Raw genomic sequence first — 14566 nt, forward strand, 5'->3', positions numbered from 1 at the left:
CGCCGCGGACAAACCTCGCACTCTCACCACTTCTCCCCTCCAGATGGCTGTCAACGCCCAACACCAAATCCTATACCTCCTCACAAAGTCACAATCCTTCCTTTATCGGAGTGAGGAATGTGAGAATTGTCCTGAATAAATAATACGAGAGGCGAAAGTCTCAATCTGCCTCCTCTCTCTCTCACCTCAGAATTTAGAATTTATTAGAACTACTCGCAATTATTATGTGTGCGTAAAATGATGAATTATTGTGTCCGTCTCTTGGTCCACTTCCTTCATCCTTGCAAGTTTTCCCTCATCGATTTCCTGTCTTTAACGCATTTTGAAACATTTTTGTTTTTTGTCCTCTCTCTCCTTCGGGTAGAGATGCATGCATGAGAAAATAATGCTGAGGTGGCGTAAGCTGCGAGGGAAATAAAGTAGGTTTGCTCTGGCCGTGGTGGTGGGTGAGACAGGTCAAACAAATAGGTGAAAGTGAGCAGATTTTTGGCACCCTCGTTTATCAACTTTCTCTCCAAGCGACCGACCGACCCACCGATCAATGCAGACCACGACGCGTCGCCCTTGTCTGTCATGTCATGGCAGATTTGACCACGACCAAACCATGGCCAAATCCGCCCGCAAAACAACCGCCATGTAGGTAATTGCATTTTGGGTTAATAGAAAAGTCTGAAATAATGAGTGTAGCACACGCACAAACCGTTTCTATTAATATTGTTTTTATTTATGTAGGTATGCACTGTGTACGCTAATGCTGAGCAATTGGAGCTTTCTCTTCTCGTTCTAACGCAGAGAAGATATCTGTCCCGTGAGAAAATTCAATTCGTGGAAATTATTTTCTTTGGGTGACTTTATGTCCGTTTTGCAGTCATTTTACCACCACCAACGTCGAAATGAGGGTAAATTTGTTTACATGCATGCAGCAATCCTTATTTTGTAGGTATATATATACCATTTCTTCTCTTCGCAGGGCGGCACACTTACTTGGGGATAATGACCATGAATTTAACCGAGTTTTGTGTATTATTTATGCGTGACAATTTAAGCAGGGTTTGATTTAGACCTATAGTAGATGCCTTCTAAAATGTGAAATTTAGCATGCACGCAGCAAAATGCCTTTGAAAGTCTAATATGCATTTAGTTTTAAAAAATAGTGGGGGCACCAGCAAAAGTGAAAGCAAAAGGAGAAAACCCGAACTCATGTAAAAAAATCTGTCAATAAAATATAGCCGTTTTACATTGTTCCTCTCATACATACATATTTTCTTCTTCTTCCACCTGAATAATAAATTCCGTCTGCTCCCAGCGCATAAATCAATTACTTACTTAGTACTCGTCGACGTCGTACGTTTCGATCTTCCTTTTTATTCAGAAATTCTAATATTACCACTTTTTCACTTCATTCTCTGTTATTAAATTTGACCCAACCAGCCATTGAGAATAACGTATCTGATAATGCAGAATAGAAAAACCTCTGCTGTTGTCTGTAAAATCGACTGGGTTGATGTAGCCTGCTGAAATCCATTCATAGTACGAAAGACAGAAGAGCAGCAGGTATTATGGAATGAAAAATATGCATTTCTTGGAAAATAATAAGCAGAAATGAAAAGCTACTCAGACAGTCAACTCGAATTGCTGTCAACACTCTTCCCCAAGAAAACGATAACCAAGCAAGGTTCTTGTGGATCCTGTAAGAGGAAATTATATTAAAGCTTGAAGGAAATCATGAAAAATATTCCGGAAAAGTTCCACCGCTCGAATCCCCATAACTCGAAGAACCAAAACATACATACGTACATACGTACATACGTACATATACACAACACAATATATTAAGCTGATGCCGGGAGCTGAAACCCACCAAATAAAATAAAATTTAGGTGAAAAGAACTTTCTTTCCCCGGATTGTAATATACTTTGCTTTCCACTCGCCGCTCTAGTATTCTTTTTTTGCACCGTATCCAGCAACGCTGGTTTGCTGAGCCTAAAAGGTTATAAATCCCTTTTCATTACTTGCCTCACCCTCCTTCAGCAGTGCTAATTCAAAAGACGGGGGTGAGAAGACGAGAGATGTATTTTACTTTACTTGGCACTTGTCAAATTGTTATATGCGTGGTATTTACTTGGCAAGACAAGGCCCACTCACCACATGTGCAGCCTAAACCCACACTCTGTCATTTCAAAATATTTTAGCACTTTTTTGTACCTGTGGACTTGGTATTTTATTAAAGTCTTTTGAAAAAGGTGGGTTTGCTAGAGCAGAGAGAGAGAGAGAAAGTGAAAGTATCAGATTCATTTCACTACTGTTGAACTGAACTTTCACCTTTTCCACTTAAACCTAAAGACTGATAGTAAAATTTTAACTGAAACGAAAATTGAATAAGCAGAAAAGTTGAGAGAGTAATTTTAACTTTAGTACATTTCGCTTTTGAAGGATCTTCTCAAGTTCTTTTACACATATGTATAAATGAATGTACACATCTGACGGAATGCTTATAAGTATTTAATATCACTTATAACGTGAGTATACATATTGTTTCATTCTAGCAGTCAGTCAATTGAATTCACTAAATTTGCCTGGACATGCGAATCGCTTTTTGGTGGTTGTTGAGTAGAATTGCATACAAAAAACGTCCACTACACGAAGAAACAACAGTGGGCAAAAAGTTTAGTACTGTGAAAGTCTGTGCGTATGTATTTATGTAGGTGCGGTGTATACTAATATGTAATAATGGGACTTGGGAGGAGGTTCTGCAATGGTTGGTGGTGGTGATGGGTGTGAAGTGTGAGAGTCCTTTATATCCATTTGAGTTTCCCCATTTTCGCTTTACATTTCCTTCCGGCGAAGCAAGATTTTTTTGTCGGTTTCACTGCGGACTCGCATTATTCATCCCACTTTTGTAGACTTTCTCCTTAAATTGCGCTGGCTTGGCTCCTTGTGGAAAGTCCGTCAACTCATCCATCTATGCCCTCCTATTCACCACACCTTCTTGGACAATTTCGTTACGCTAGAATTGCATCATTTGCACTATTCATGTCATCCTTGTCACTTGTCGCCCTGGATAAACGCTTCTATTCCATTCGTGTCACTAGACCATCGTCTGTGCATGCATGTATTCATATGGTGTCAATTTGTATCATCACTTTGGGATCAGTGCAAATTTTTCTTTTATGTTTGCCTACGACTCTCCATGCGTTGCAACAAAGCCGACGTTAGATAATCAAGCTCTGTCAGTACCACAACGTCATCACCAACTTCCTTTATATGTACATTATCCTCGAGCTTATCGGATATTTCAATCTAGATGATTGATTTGTGAACGTTTTGCTTGGCCACGCCAATTGCATAATAATCGTAAAATCCGAACGAAATTAGGTTAAGCTGCTCCATTTGCTATTTTGCTAGTAAGTGACGACGGTCATTTTCATGTTTGCCAATCCTAGCAAAATACGAGAATAAAAGATTGTTGAAACCCCGGGTATAACCAACAATAAGATATGAAGACCACAAACTGCAAAAAAGCTGTTTGAATTTGTGAAATTTTTCGCCGCCCTCGGGGGTGTGACTTACTTGGTCCCTATTATTAATTTCCGTAAGTAGAATTAGAAAAGTTCTGTTCCAACGTTAGAAAGTTAGTGGCCGATAGACAGAAAAGCATTAACATAAAGAAACGCCACAGTTATTTAATAACCATAAACGACATAATGATACTGATAAGATGCAATACATTTAGCATCGGCCAAATCTCAAACAATCATTCGTATTACTGAACTTATTTGCTCATTTATCGTTATCATCAAAACCACATTGAGTATTGGCACTTTACAATAAACATATGTAATCGCACTACTACCATTCATACAAAATAAGTATACACCAAATTCAGAATAACGAATTGAACAAACTCTGAAGGAAGGAAGCATGTCGTTGTTGAAGCTTCCATAGGGTATTCCTAAAACATGGCGAGACTCTTTTGGAAGCTACAACGATGATATCAAACCTTGCATGCATGGAATCTCATATATATATATTGCTTATTGTATGCCATTTATTGGCTGCAAGAATATTTACAAAAACCATACATGCCTAATTTAGTTCCACTCATTTAACAAATCTATCCTTTGATCAACATGAGTTGTTTTTTATTCTTTTGAAGAATGAAGTTTGGACATTATCGGAAAATAATTCTCAACACTTATGTACGATCAACTTTAGTACGTATTTGTTAAGACAATTTTAAATCGATCAGAACAATTCAGTCCTGGTAACTCATATGACATACTTTCTCTTCGAACCCCGTGCATTATCATTTCAACATTTATTCACATTAAACAGTAGTAACACATCGTACTAAAAATATTCAGATCAATTCTTTTAAAAACTTTTATTTAATATTTATTTAAATAAAATAATGTACATTTATACTGTACTGAGATTGTATCGTGCTTAATTGTGATGCCAGTTGCGTTTTGTGTTTAAATAACCATCATATGAAAATGTGTTCATGCTTGGTGACAGCATACTTCAGCTGCCAGCAATTAGCCAATTATCACTTTTGTCACAATCGTAGTGTGCCATGAAAGAAGCCAATTTCCTAAGTAATAAGTAATAGGTGGTCACCAGTCGAGGTCGTTTCCTCGTGACCGTGGTTATTATGCATTAAGTAAATGTATGTACTTCAAATGACTGAATGAACCACCACCACTAACCAACGTGCAGCATGTACATATGAGCACTTGTAATTTACTTCTTTTCGCCGTCGCGTCCTCTGGTTCAGTTATACTCGAGAGTTTTTGTGCAATTGCCTGCTTACACACTTTCTCCGATTATGGATTATAATCTTATGCAAGAAACTCCACACTTTTCTCATTTGCTTTAGTGAGCCAGCAAGCCTTGGGCCTTGCTGTGCTACCAATTGCCAAGAAAAGCTCACCAGAGTTCTCGAATGTATTAAGGAAAAGTCCTGTTAGTGGAAACCCGGACTAAAAGACTAAAGACCGAATGCAGGTAATACATCACCCCAAAAGTTTAAAGACATGCAAGGATATTTGTGTTTAAAAAGGAGCAAACTTTTCTCATTTATGGTGTTGATGTTGATAGCCTACCCAGGAGAATGAGAGCAGAACGCATGCAGCAAAGCATCGTCATTATACAGAAAGTTGGACCAAGGGTGGTTTGGAAATAAAAAAAACTTGAGAAGGTGAGATGAGATTAGGGTGATTAGGATACCTACATATACCATTACACGCTCACTCACTGCTCCATACGTGTCGGAGATAGTAGGTTATGTAAAAGTGTGTGGGTTGCTTTGTTGCCCGCCTGCTTTCTCCTCTTGCAGATTTGCACAAATAAAAAGTTTTGTCCTTCGAATTCTAACATTCCTAAAATTCTACGTTACATAGAATCTTAACACAACACAGTACGAAGATCAACAAATTACATACGCCATCTTATTATAGCTTATGTATGGATGGACATACATAACTCTTCAGAAAGACAAGCACTCATAATACGAAGAACTTTCAATCAATCAGTATATTTACTGATTGATTGACGTAGCATTCGGTGTAAGTTGTATAAGATGATCAACATGACGGTTTTTATTACGTCATATACATACATATTTACCTAAATGATGTATTATTGTTTGCGCTCTTTGAGCCGTGGGCCTGAAATACTTAAGCCATACATATGTACATTCCATTACAATGGGCATATAGTAAGGATATAAATACTTATATGGTAGGCATATATTATTTTTGTAAATGTTCAATGTTTGTCCGTTTATCCGTGTTGTGTTAAAAAGTCCTGAAAATTGCAAACAGCCGAAGGGAAGATACGGAATTAATGCCTCTTTATGATCTCCTTTCCCCAAAGTCTCATGGGTTGGGAGCAAATGATTAAGAAAAATTAAGAGCCGCTGGGAATTCTTGGAGAAGGAAAGTGGTAATGGCAAGCGTTGTTTGTGTTCTCGAGGAGGCTTCCTCAACACGGAAAGTATACGCCGGAGGAAGTAGGTGTGGAATTCTGGGATGTTCTTCTTTCAGCTTCAGTCACTTATCTATCTGACAACACAAGAAGAAGAAGATCATCATCCTTTTGATCCGCTAACACAAAGTATTTTGGGCTTTGCTCAAGGATAAAAACGCCCAGCTCCCAAAGTGTTAAAGAGCAGGAGGAGGTTTTTATAATTACAAGGTGAAACCATAAGACGCCAAAAGCGAGGGAATTTTCCTCCAGCTCTTGTCATAAAGCACGTCCCCCTGATCCTGCTGGATGTTAAATTGAAGTAGACACCACGCTTTTCTAATTTTTATCCTGATGACATTAGATGCCACCCTTAATGAAAAATTGGGTTTGGTAAGGTTGTCTCCTTTAATCACTGAACGCCTTTCGTGAGCCATTATCTTCGCTACGTCTTTATATAATACGTACATATGTATGTTATTCAACTATACATTCTTGAAATTATTGGCAAATCGCAACAACATTTTTTAAAATGAGATTATATAAATGAGAATATTTGTTGTTTGCACCAAGCTGACGCAAGTTTAAGCAACACATCTAAGTAAGCACACTCTTTTCCGACCTTTTTAATTGAAGTGCATGCATTGATTAACTGAAGAAACAGTCAATCACTGAATAACTATCGAATTTAGTAAATCTAGAACCGTTTATATCTCTCATTAACATGCAAAAATCAGAAAAGCGCATAAGAAGTTTCGTGTTGAACCAAGGCACCACTTTATTTCCAATCTAATTTTCAAGCCTGTCTGTTTCAAATCTGAATTACTACTGACGATGTTGAATAAAAGAAGTTTCGGGAAAAGCAAACCCTAATTATGATGGTATGCATATTCTTCAAAAAAGTATTCGCCTTGTGCGTACCATGCATGCATATATAACAATAACCGCAATGGTGAAATGCTTTTAACCACAGTCGACAGTGCCATATTTATTCGCTTTTATTGGCGAGGCAGCTCCTCTTGGGCATAGTAGAGATGCTCCACAAAGGTAAAGAGACAATTCTCATTTGCGCAATGGAATGTGTGCAAATATAACTACATAAAGTTACGCAAGAGCGAGTGAGCCATTGGTATGCGTCAAAATTTTGTACTTTCTTTGTATGCCAACGGTTCCATGCCATTTTATATTGAAATAAATATTCCCGATATTTATCTGTATTCAAGTCCATATGTTGGCTTAATGTGTTTTTGCACAATTATATTTAACTGAATTTTGACATTTTTAGAATTTCCGAATGGTATATAAATAGATAACCGAACATCTTGAAGGTCGTGCATGTGTAGAATGCGTGAAAGTTGTCCTATTTTGGAATAATTTTGAAACCTGCATGTTTTTCAAATGCAAAGTAGTAAGAACACGAGTCAAAGAGTCATTTGCAAACTTCCGTCATCAGATTTCAATGGGATGAGTTTCAGGGAAAGCTCATCCAAGTATTAATCTATGGGAACACAAAGCTGGGGACGAAGCGTGTGGGGTGGGTGAGGAGACAGATGGAACATTCCATCCAATTCTGCTTTTGCCACAATTCCGGGAGAATTCCGAATTCCAAGTGCACATAAGTGACACCATGAAAACTCAAACTTGCACTGTGAACGAATATTGAGTTTACTCTAGAGTATCTTACATCAAAATGTGAAAAGTAGAATGGGACTAGTTGGCATCACAAAAATGAGCGGAAGGAACTACAACTGTCCCGAAAAGGCCAGTAAATTCTCATATTTGCATCTCCTGTTTTCCGTCTCCAGGAATTCTTGTCCCAACTTCCATCCGACTTTCTCTCTCCGTTTCATTCAATATTTCAGAAAAGAGGAGATGGAGGGAAGGAAGGAAAGAACTGAATGCGGGACGAAATTTGCTGGATAAACATAGTGCCCCAGTTACCAGAACTAACTTCGTTACAATTTTCCTCATACAACACAACACACACACAGCGAGAGAGTGAAAGAGGAGAACTGTCAACCGTAAATTGTTACGAGTTTGTTTGAATCTTGAGTGGATTCATTTGTCGTTTTACTCATCTGTCTTGATTTGAGATTCTTTTTGCCCACCAAGATTTTCCCCACTACACAGTTTGGTTAACTTATTGTGTATGAAAAGCAACTCAACCGCTTTATTGAGCTAGCTCCCCAAAACTTGGATTATTTTTTACATCAGAAGGAAAAGCGACATATGCAAATCTATAATACTTGCAACTACACACACCTACATACGCGCTTTGTCCTTATCAAGTAAGTTTTGCATATTACTCATCCGCCATGTTTGAAACTTTGCTCAATCAATTCCAAATGATGCGAATGACTACACATGTGCATATCTACGTACGCAAGTAAATGTAAGGAATATAAATATGTATTCATATAATATAATTTTTTGTCTAAATTCATCCTCCATAAATTGTTTAGCAAAAGTTAGTTTTAAGAAAATGTCATAATACATATGTATTTATGAGCTGTGAGAGACAGGCAGGAGGCGCAACTTATTCGCGAGTTCTTATTTTAATACGAATATTCCCTCCTGAACCCCTCTTCAATTTATATAATGTCACAAAAAACATATTTTCAATACAAAAATTCGGTTACTCATCTTTGTTGCCCCAAAGGAACAAAACCCTTCATCTTTGAACCACGTACGTTCCTTTTATATACACTGTTTGTCGATTTCCAGAGTCTTGGAACAAACCAAACCTTGTCAATAAAGTTACGATATCAATATGACAAAGTTTGACGAGTTCGACCTCAAACTAGGTATTACTCTTGGAAGTTGAAAACGAGAAATTCTTAGTATTCAAACATGATCGCGTGCATCTTCCCCTCATGTCTTTTCAACTCTGTGTCTAACTCAAATATTAGAAAATAAGCTCAACTTCAAAAGAAGTTCTCTTTATCCTACATGTGCATATGTACATATGTACATAGGCATATGTACTCATCCTCAGATATGTAGTGCACAGCTCGGATCCCTATGAAAACTGCTTGCTGATTCTCCTTTCTCCCTCAACTTGTTAGATAGTTTACTTGGTGAAGAATCAGTAATTTTGAATGACTTGGTGAGGCGGCTCGACGGAATATGTAGGGGAAAAGATTTCAGTTGAATGCAATGCAGTGCAGCGCATAACAAGGAGATTTCGAGCCAGTGGTGTTCGCTCACGTGTAGAGAAACTTGATGGAAGAATGACAAAATCTGGTTCCGCAATTTCAAAGAATGTCAAAATAACTGGCATTGGAAGGGAAGGACTTGATGGAGGTAGAGATGTCAACATAGGAATAGAAATTGTAATAATAATAAACACCAATCCCTGGAAACAAGAAGACATTGAGACAGGCACGTCATGATAAATTTGTATTCATGTTTTTAAATCACAAAAATGTTTCCTCTCGATATTCTGTTTGGTTACATTTTGCGTAAAAAATAAAAGCAGCCACAATGTCAGGACGATGAATCAAACACCGAATAGAAGTGCATTTGTAACCTATATTGCAAACTCCAAATACCTTTGTACACGACTGGAACAATAAGTATAATAATTATGCATAACGTATTTACTTACTAGTAATTTTAAATAAAGCACACATGCACATAAATGCTCAAAATCCCATAAATTTTCCCTATGGCAGACTAAACTTGCATTTCGTTTAAAGAATCGTTGCATAGTATGGGACCGTTCCATTTCCTCGCGAATATAAGCAATTGCAATATGAGGATGGAATGTGATAATCCGAGGTTATATAGATTTGGACTATGCTCTGACTAAATAGTTGATGGTCATTGAATGAATGAATCAGCGCATTCAACTGTCAGCATCTTCATGACCAAGTTTCTGAATAATTTTTGCAAATTACTAAACATAGTGTTAATTAGCGTTGTCAGGTTAATCACTGCTGCTTGCGGCAAACAAATAAAGTGATGCCTGTCAGAATTTAGTATTCATATATTAATATTATGAATGAAATGGTTGCATGACGTTTGACGTTAAATGTTAATTTGTCCGTAGGAAAAATGCCATGTTACTTGTTGCTAAGTATTTTGCTTACTAAGTTTTTATTGCATTATTGGTATTCTTCACGATGGAAAACAACTGTGGTTTTCCAATTTCTAGATCCCTCCAGAACGAGTTTATTTGGTGAGAGATCACTTTGGAATAATCCTAATTTAAGTTTCATGCTTTGTATCCTGCTTGCTTGCTAATTGATGCCACAGGCAGAATGGTAAATATTCTGGAAATGTTTTCTCCGTAAAACATGTCTATATGAGTCTTGGTTTTAGTGGAGAGGTTAAGTTTGGAAAATAATAAAAGTTTAATGTAAATTACAATGTCGCAGAAGGGATGAGCTGGCTTCTTCCTTCCAAGAGCTGATTTTCATCCAGAAGCAATAAAATAACTTTGGCTATTAAAATAAAGTATCTAATTAGTGAGTCACTCAAGAATAATTATAAATATCACTTTGGAGGAGAACCAACTCCTTATACACGGTTCACATCAACCATTTCCAATGCTGCGAATGGTACAAAGAACGCAGTAGTTTTGCAAATTGTGTCCATTTGGTTTATTCTTTTCTTGGTTGTCTTTTTATTTTGCTGTGCATGTAACAGCTGCAAGTTTCTGAGACAAGGTTCTGCATGCAAAATAATTCTAATCAATCTGACCAAAAAGTGACGTTGTCTTCGAATCTAAATTAGACGTACATACACAAAAAATAATTTGTTCAAGATGAGATTCCTGCAAATATTCTTCACTATTGTTATATTGGCCTTAGCCATATATTGCAATGATACAGAATCCACTCCTATGGATAAAACTGCCTCAAACTCGGGTAATTCTGACTTGTAGTCAAATTTAGTATTAATATATTTGCATGTTCACTGAAGTGAATAATTTGTGGTCAAATATTGAACCCTTCATTACCTTCATAATTTTGTAATTCTCTTGCATTTACCAAGATTCAACTCCAAAGAGTCCATTGTTTGCAGAATCTGGAGAAAGCACTGCCACCCCAACGCCCAGTGATAGCGAGGAGGGCACGAGCACAAACAGCAGTGCGAACGAAGAGGAAGACATTGTGGTGATATTCGTTAAGAAGAACAACAGCTCCGACTCGGATTTAGATAACGACGACGACGACGACGACATAACGAACACCACCACCGCGAGCACGATGAAAAGGATTTCCATCTCTAAGCGCCAAGTGGATCATCGCTTCTCCCAGTCGAATGATGATAAAGATGGAGATGGAGATGACAAGGGTAATAATGAGTTGATGTCGGGCATGAGCCCCAGAGAAATTCTTCAATGAATTTGCATGCGATTAAAATCCTTTGACTTTGACATTTTCATGGCGTAATGACACAGGTTTCCTTCACAATTTTACTAGACCATAAATATTTGTGCCAAGGTACGTAGGAGGTGAAGTGAGATGTTATTACCGGTGTATGGGAAAGAAGTCTGGTGGTGTGATACTTTCACTCAGCTTGCGTCGGAGAGCTGTAGCACTCGTATATCATTGACTTACGTACGTAGGTGGACGTACGTAGGAGGTAGGAAGCGTAAAAACAATCATTTTTAATTTACAGATTTCGTTTAGTCATTTCAATTTTGACGATTTACGCCCTAAAGCTGCTCAGAAAGAAGGCATGTCTTTGATCCAATTTTTCCCATCTGGACTTGCATAATTCGTATCGCAACATACCTTTGGGTATTATTATTATTATTTTTTAAATATGTGCATGCATATACAAGTACTGATTTAGGTTATATTAAACGAGGTCCGAGTAGGGTTGCCAACAAGCCGTGAACAAGCTAGACTCAAAATTATCAGTTGCCAATTTTTTATGCATTTGCAATTTGTACCAATACACTTCAAATTTACATTGAAAATTCACTTTGTCACAAGTAGTTGGTTACTTTTTAAATTAATTAAGGCAAACGCATCTCGACTTGCTTATAACTTGTTGGCAAATAAGGTTTTTTATGAGATATGAAACTACTTTATTAATCCTCCAGCCTCCAAGCTTGATGACGACTTCAAATCAACTTCAAAAGGAAAGTCTTCCTCCAATAGCACTACGTCTGAAATAATCCTCATCCCATTCTTTCGACGACCTATTCTGGTTGACATAATCTTCCTCCGAGTGAACAATACGGATTCCAATCAAACAGGTATGAGACCAGTTTCTAGATAAATGTGCCCAGAAAGGTAGTCGTATCGCAAGTAAGTAAAGTAATCTGTAGAATTGTGGGCTCTTGACCAGATGATGACGAATTTGACCGATTATACGAAATATCATTATTTTCAGGTATTTTCGCTTGCATTACATAAAATCCTATAATTAATGCGCAATAAAAGTTCAGCGCATCCTTTACTTTCTATTTCCATTATGTCCATGAAATTCATCTTGTTGTTGACGGGTGCAATTAATTATTCTCAAGGATTTCCAATCGGCACATGCTATGTACTAATTTGTTGTACTCTGCTACCTGCATTGTAATTTGGCTTCCTTCTGAACTCGCTACTCGAGTAAATAATGTTCCTCTTCGACATACTTCTTTCTCCTCTCTTCACTTCTTTCGTTCTCTAACTTCTTGAGAAGCAAAGTGAGGAAGAATAAGTGCTCATGTGAGACCCGAGCTCGAGTGTTTAGAAGATATAGAGAGCGAGAGAGAGAAAGAAAGCAACTTAATTTTAACTCTTTCTTGTTTGTGCCTAAAATAATTTTCCTATTTGACTTGATTACACTCTATTCCTTTCCAACTGAGACAGAGCTAGTGCACTGGCTGACTATGCATCCCTCTCATATACATGGTCTCATCTCCCAGTTATCTCATTCCACTTTGAAAATTACAGGCCCACACTTTCCATTTCACTCTGGTGGACAGGGAGTTGGACATTCAAAACCCATTAATTCGGATGAGGACTCGGCTGGTCCCACAACTACGACACAGGACGCTGGTGCCTCCAGCCTAGAAAGTAATGAAACAAGTACCCGGAAGTCAAGTTCCGAAGAAGTGACCCATACCACCCCGTCTGGAACCAACAACTCCTCTTCTCAACTCACCCATAAGAATAGGGGTCGACGTAATACCATTTTCTCTCATCTTACTAATAACTCCCAAACCACCACCTCCAACCCAGACGATGATGGTGCTGCTAGTCTGGACAAAGAGACTTTCTCCGATTTCAACAACAACAATACAAGTCATGACAGTGATTATAGCACAAACTCGGGCTCCATGTCCTCCACTTTCTCCATTCCAAGCTCGATAACAACAGAACCAACTCTCCTCATGACTACACGCGAGACTAATAACGCAAGCAGTGAGAACAATCAACCTCAATTCCAACTCGGTGACGAAGAAAGTGACAAGAAGAAGTTAGCAGAGGACAAAATGCCAACCACCATCGCCACCACTACTGGAAATCCCGTAATTTCTATCTTTATGGAAATTATAGAGTATGGCGAGAACGTTACGAAAGCCCTGTTTGGGAAGGTGCACGACAATAATAATGCAAATTCCAAGCGGAGAAATCACTCGGAATCATCTGGAGCTGATGATAGTAATGATCATGAGGATGATGATGCGGACCTTTCCCGTACAACTGGCTCCACTCTCCGATCGTCATCCTCTTCCAGTGGTTCCAATCAAAATTCCACTAACCACAACCAGCACCCACAAAATGGATCAAATTCACTCGTCCAGCAAGAAAAGTGAGCATCAATTGCAACTTTAACTGCTACGTAGGACCAACTGCGGCAATTGCAATCCATCAAGTAGTTCCTATACGAATATATATATCTACGATATGAGTATATGTAAGTCTTGTGCCCCTCTCTTCACTAAGTCAAATAAACTACATATGTATATCTAGCAGTATTTGTTGGATGAGAATTTCTTATCCGAGGGCTGCTAAAATCTGTTCTTGAATTTATAAATTGAATTCCTTTCGCCTTTTCTCACTTTGCATTGGATACATGTTCTGTCAGGTAGGATCCGTTCATATTCTCACCCAACCTACAATTCACAAACACCACTATCACCATCACCACCAACCAACAACGAACGCAAACGACGACGACTAAACTTTCACGTTGAGGAAAACAACTACTAAACTTAACTTTTGAATGCTGAGAAGATAAATTTCTTGTTTGAATCGTTCCCTACTTCTGTTACATCGCAGCGCCTCCCCCACTCACTTGGTGTGGCGTTCTCTGGCTGGATTGGATCCATTCTCCATCTACAGTTGGTATTTTGGTATATGGTTTGGGGACTTGAAGAGATTCGTTTCCTTGAGTCCACACCGAAAAGACGAAGAGAGGAAACGAACAATTTGACTCAAGTATTCCTAGAAACTCTCTTCAGCTGCAGATAGAGAGGGAGAGAGAGAGGGAGGGATGGAGAGCTTGGTTCCAACAATTCCAACCAAACTTAACTAAATCTTTTCAAACTTTACTTTGTAATCCTTAACTCTTCAAGTGTTCGATTAAAGGCTTCTTCCATGGCATTCTCACCAAAACGGCAGAAACTCTGAATTTGTGTGGATATCT

The 14566-nt window shown here is 38.2% G+C and overlaps 1 protein-coding gene and 1 long non-coding RNA gene across 4 annotated transcripts; both read left to right on the forward strand.

Moving 5' to 3' along the window:
* The first annotated feature begins 93 nt into the window (after window positions 1-93).
* On the forward strand, window positions 94-1237 carry LOC118434448. Its single transcript, XR_004834032.1, has 3 exons — window positions 94-640; window positions 733-899; window positions 971-1237. It is a non-coding gene; the product is annotated as an uncharacterized LOC118434448 (long non-coding RNA).
* Window positions 1238-10485: 9248 nt separating this feature from the next.
* On the forward strand, window positions 10486-13959 carry LOC110844914 (dentin sialophosphoprotein). Of its 3 annotated transcripts, none has more exons than XM_022091242.2 (4): window positions 10486-10839; window positions 10967-11269; window positions 12027-12182; window positions 12868-13959. In XM_022091242.2, the coding sequence occupies exons 1-4, from the start codon at window positions 10737-10739 to the stop codon at window positions 13731-13733; spliced, it is 1428 nt and encodes a 475-aa protein (XP_021946934.1). In that variant the 5' UTR covers window positions 10486-10736; the 3' UTR covers window positions 13734-13959. The 3 variants fall into 3 exon arrangements, with proteins under 3 accessions (XP_021946934.1, XP_021946935.1, XP_035703922.1); XM_022091243.2 differs by having other exon boundaries at window positions 10487-10839; window positions 10997-11269; XM_035848029.1 differs by lacking the exon at window positions 10486-10839 and having other exon boundaries at window positions 11128-11560.
* The last annotated feature ends 607 nt before the right edge of the window (window positions 13960-14566 follow it).

Source organism: Folsomia candida, unplaced genomic scaffold (genome assembly GCF_002217175.1).
Source record: "Folsomia candida strain VU population unplaced genomic scaffold, ASM221717v1 Fcan01_Sc002, whole genome shotgun sequence".
In the NCBI taxonomy this organism is placed as follows: Eukaryota; Metazoa; Arthropoda; class Collembola; order Entomobryomorpha; family Isotomidae; genus Folsomia; species Folsomia candida.

What these genes read in the sequence shown, in the direction of transcription:
- LOC110844914 (XM_022091242.2), top strand. Translation starts at nt 10,737, where the DNA reads ATGAGATTCCTGCAAATATTCTTCACTATTGTTATATTGGCCTTAGCC. An exon ending in TAAAACTGCCTCAAACTCGG is followed by an intron (nt 10,840 to 10,966) that starts GTAATTCTGACT and finishes GCATTTACCAAG; the next exon opens with ATTCAACTCCAAAGAGTCCA. An exon ending in TACGGATTCCAATCAAACAG is followed by an intron (nt 12,183 to 12,867) that starts GTATGAGACCAG and finishes TGAAAATTACAG; the next exon opens with GCCCACACTTTCCATTTCAC.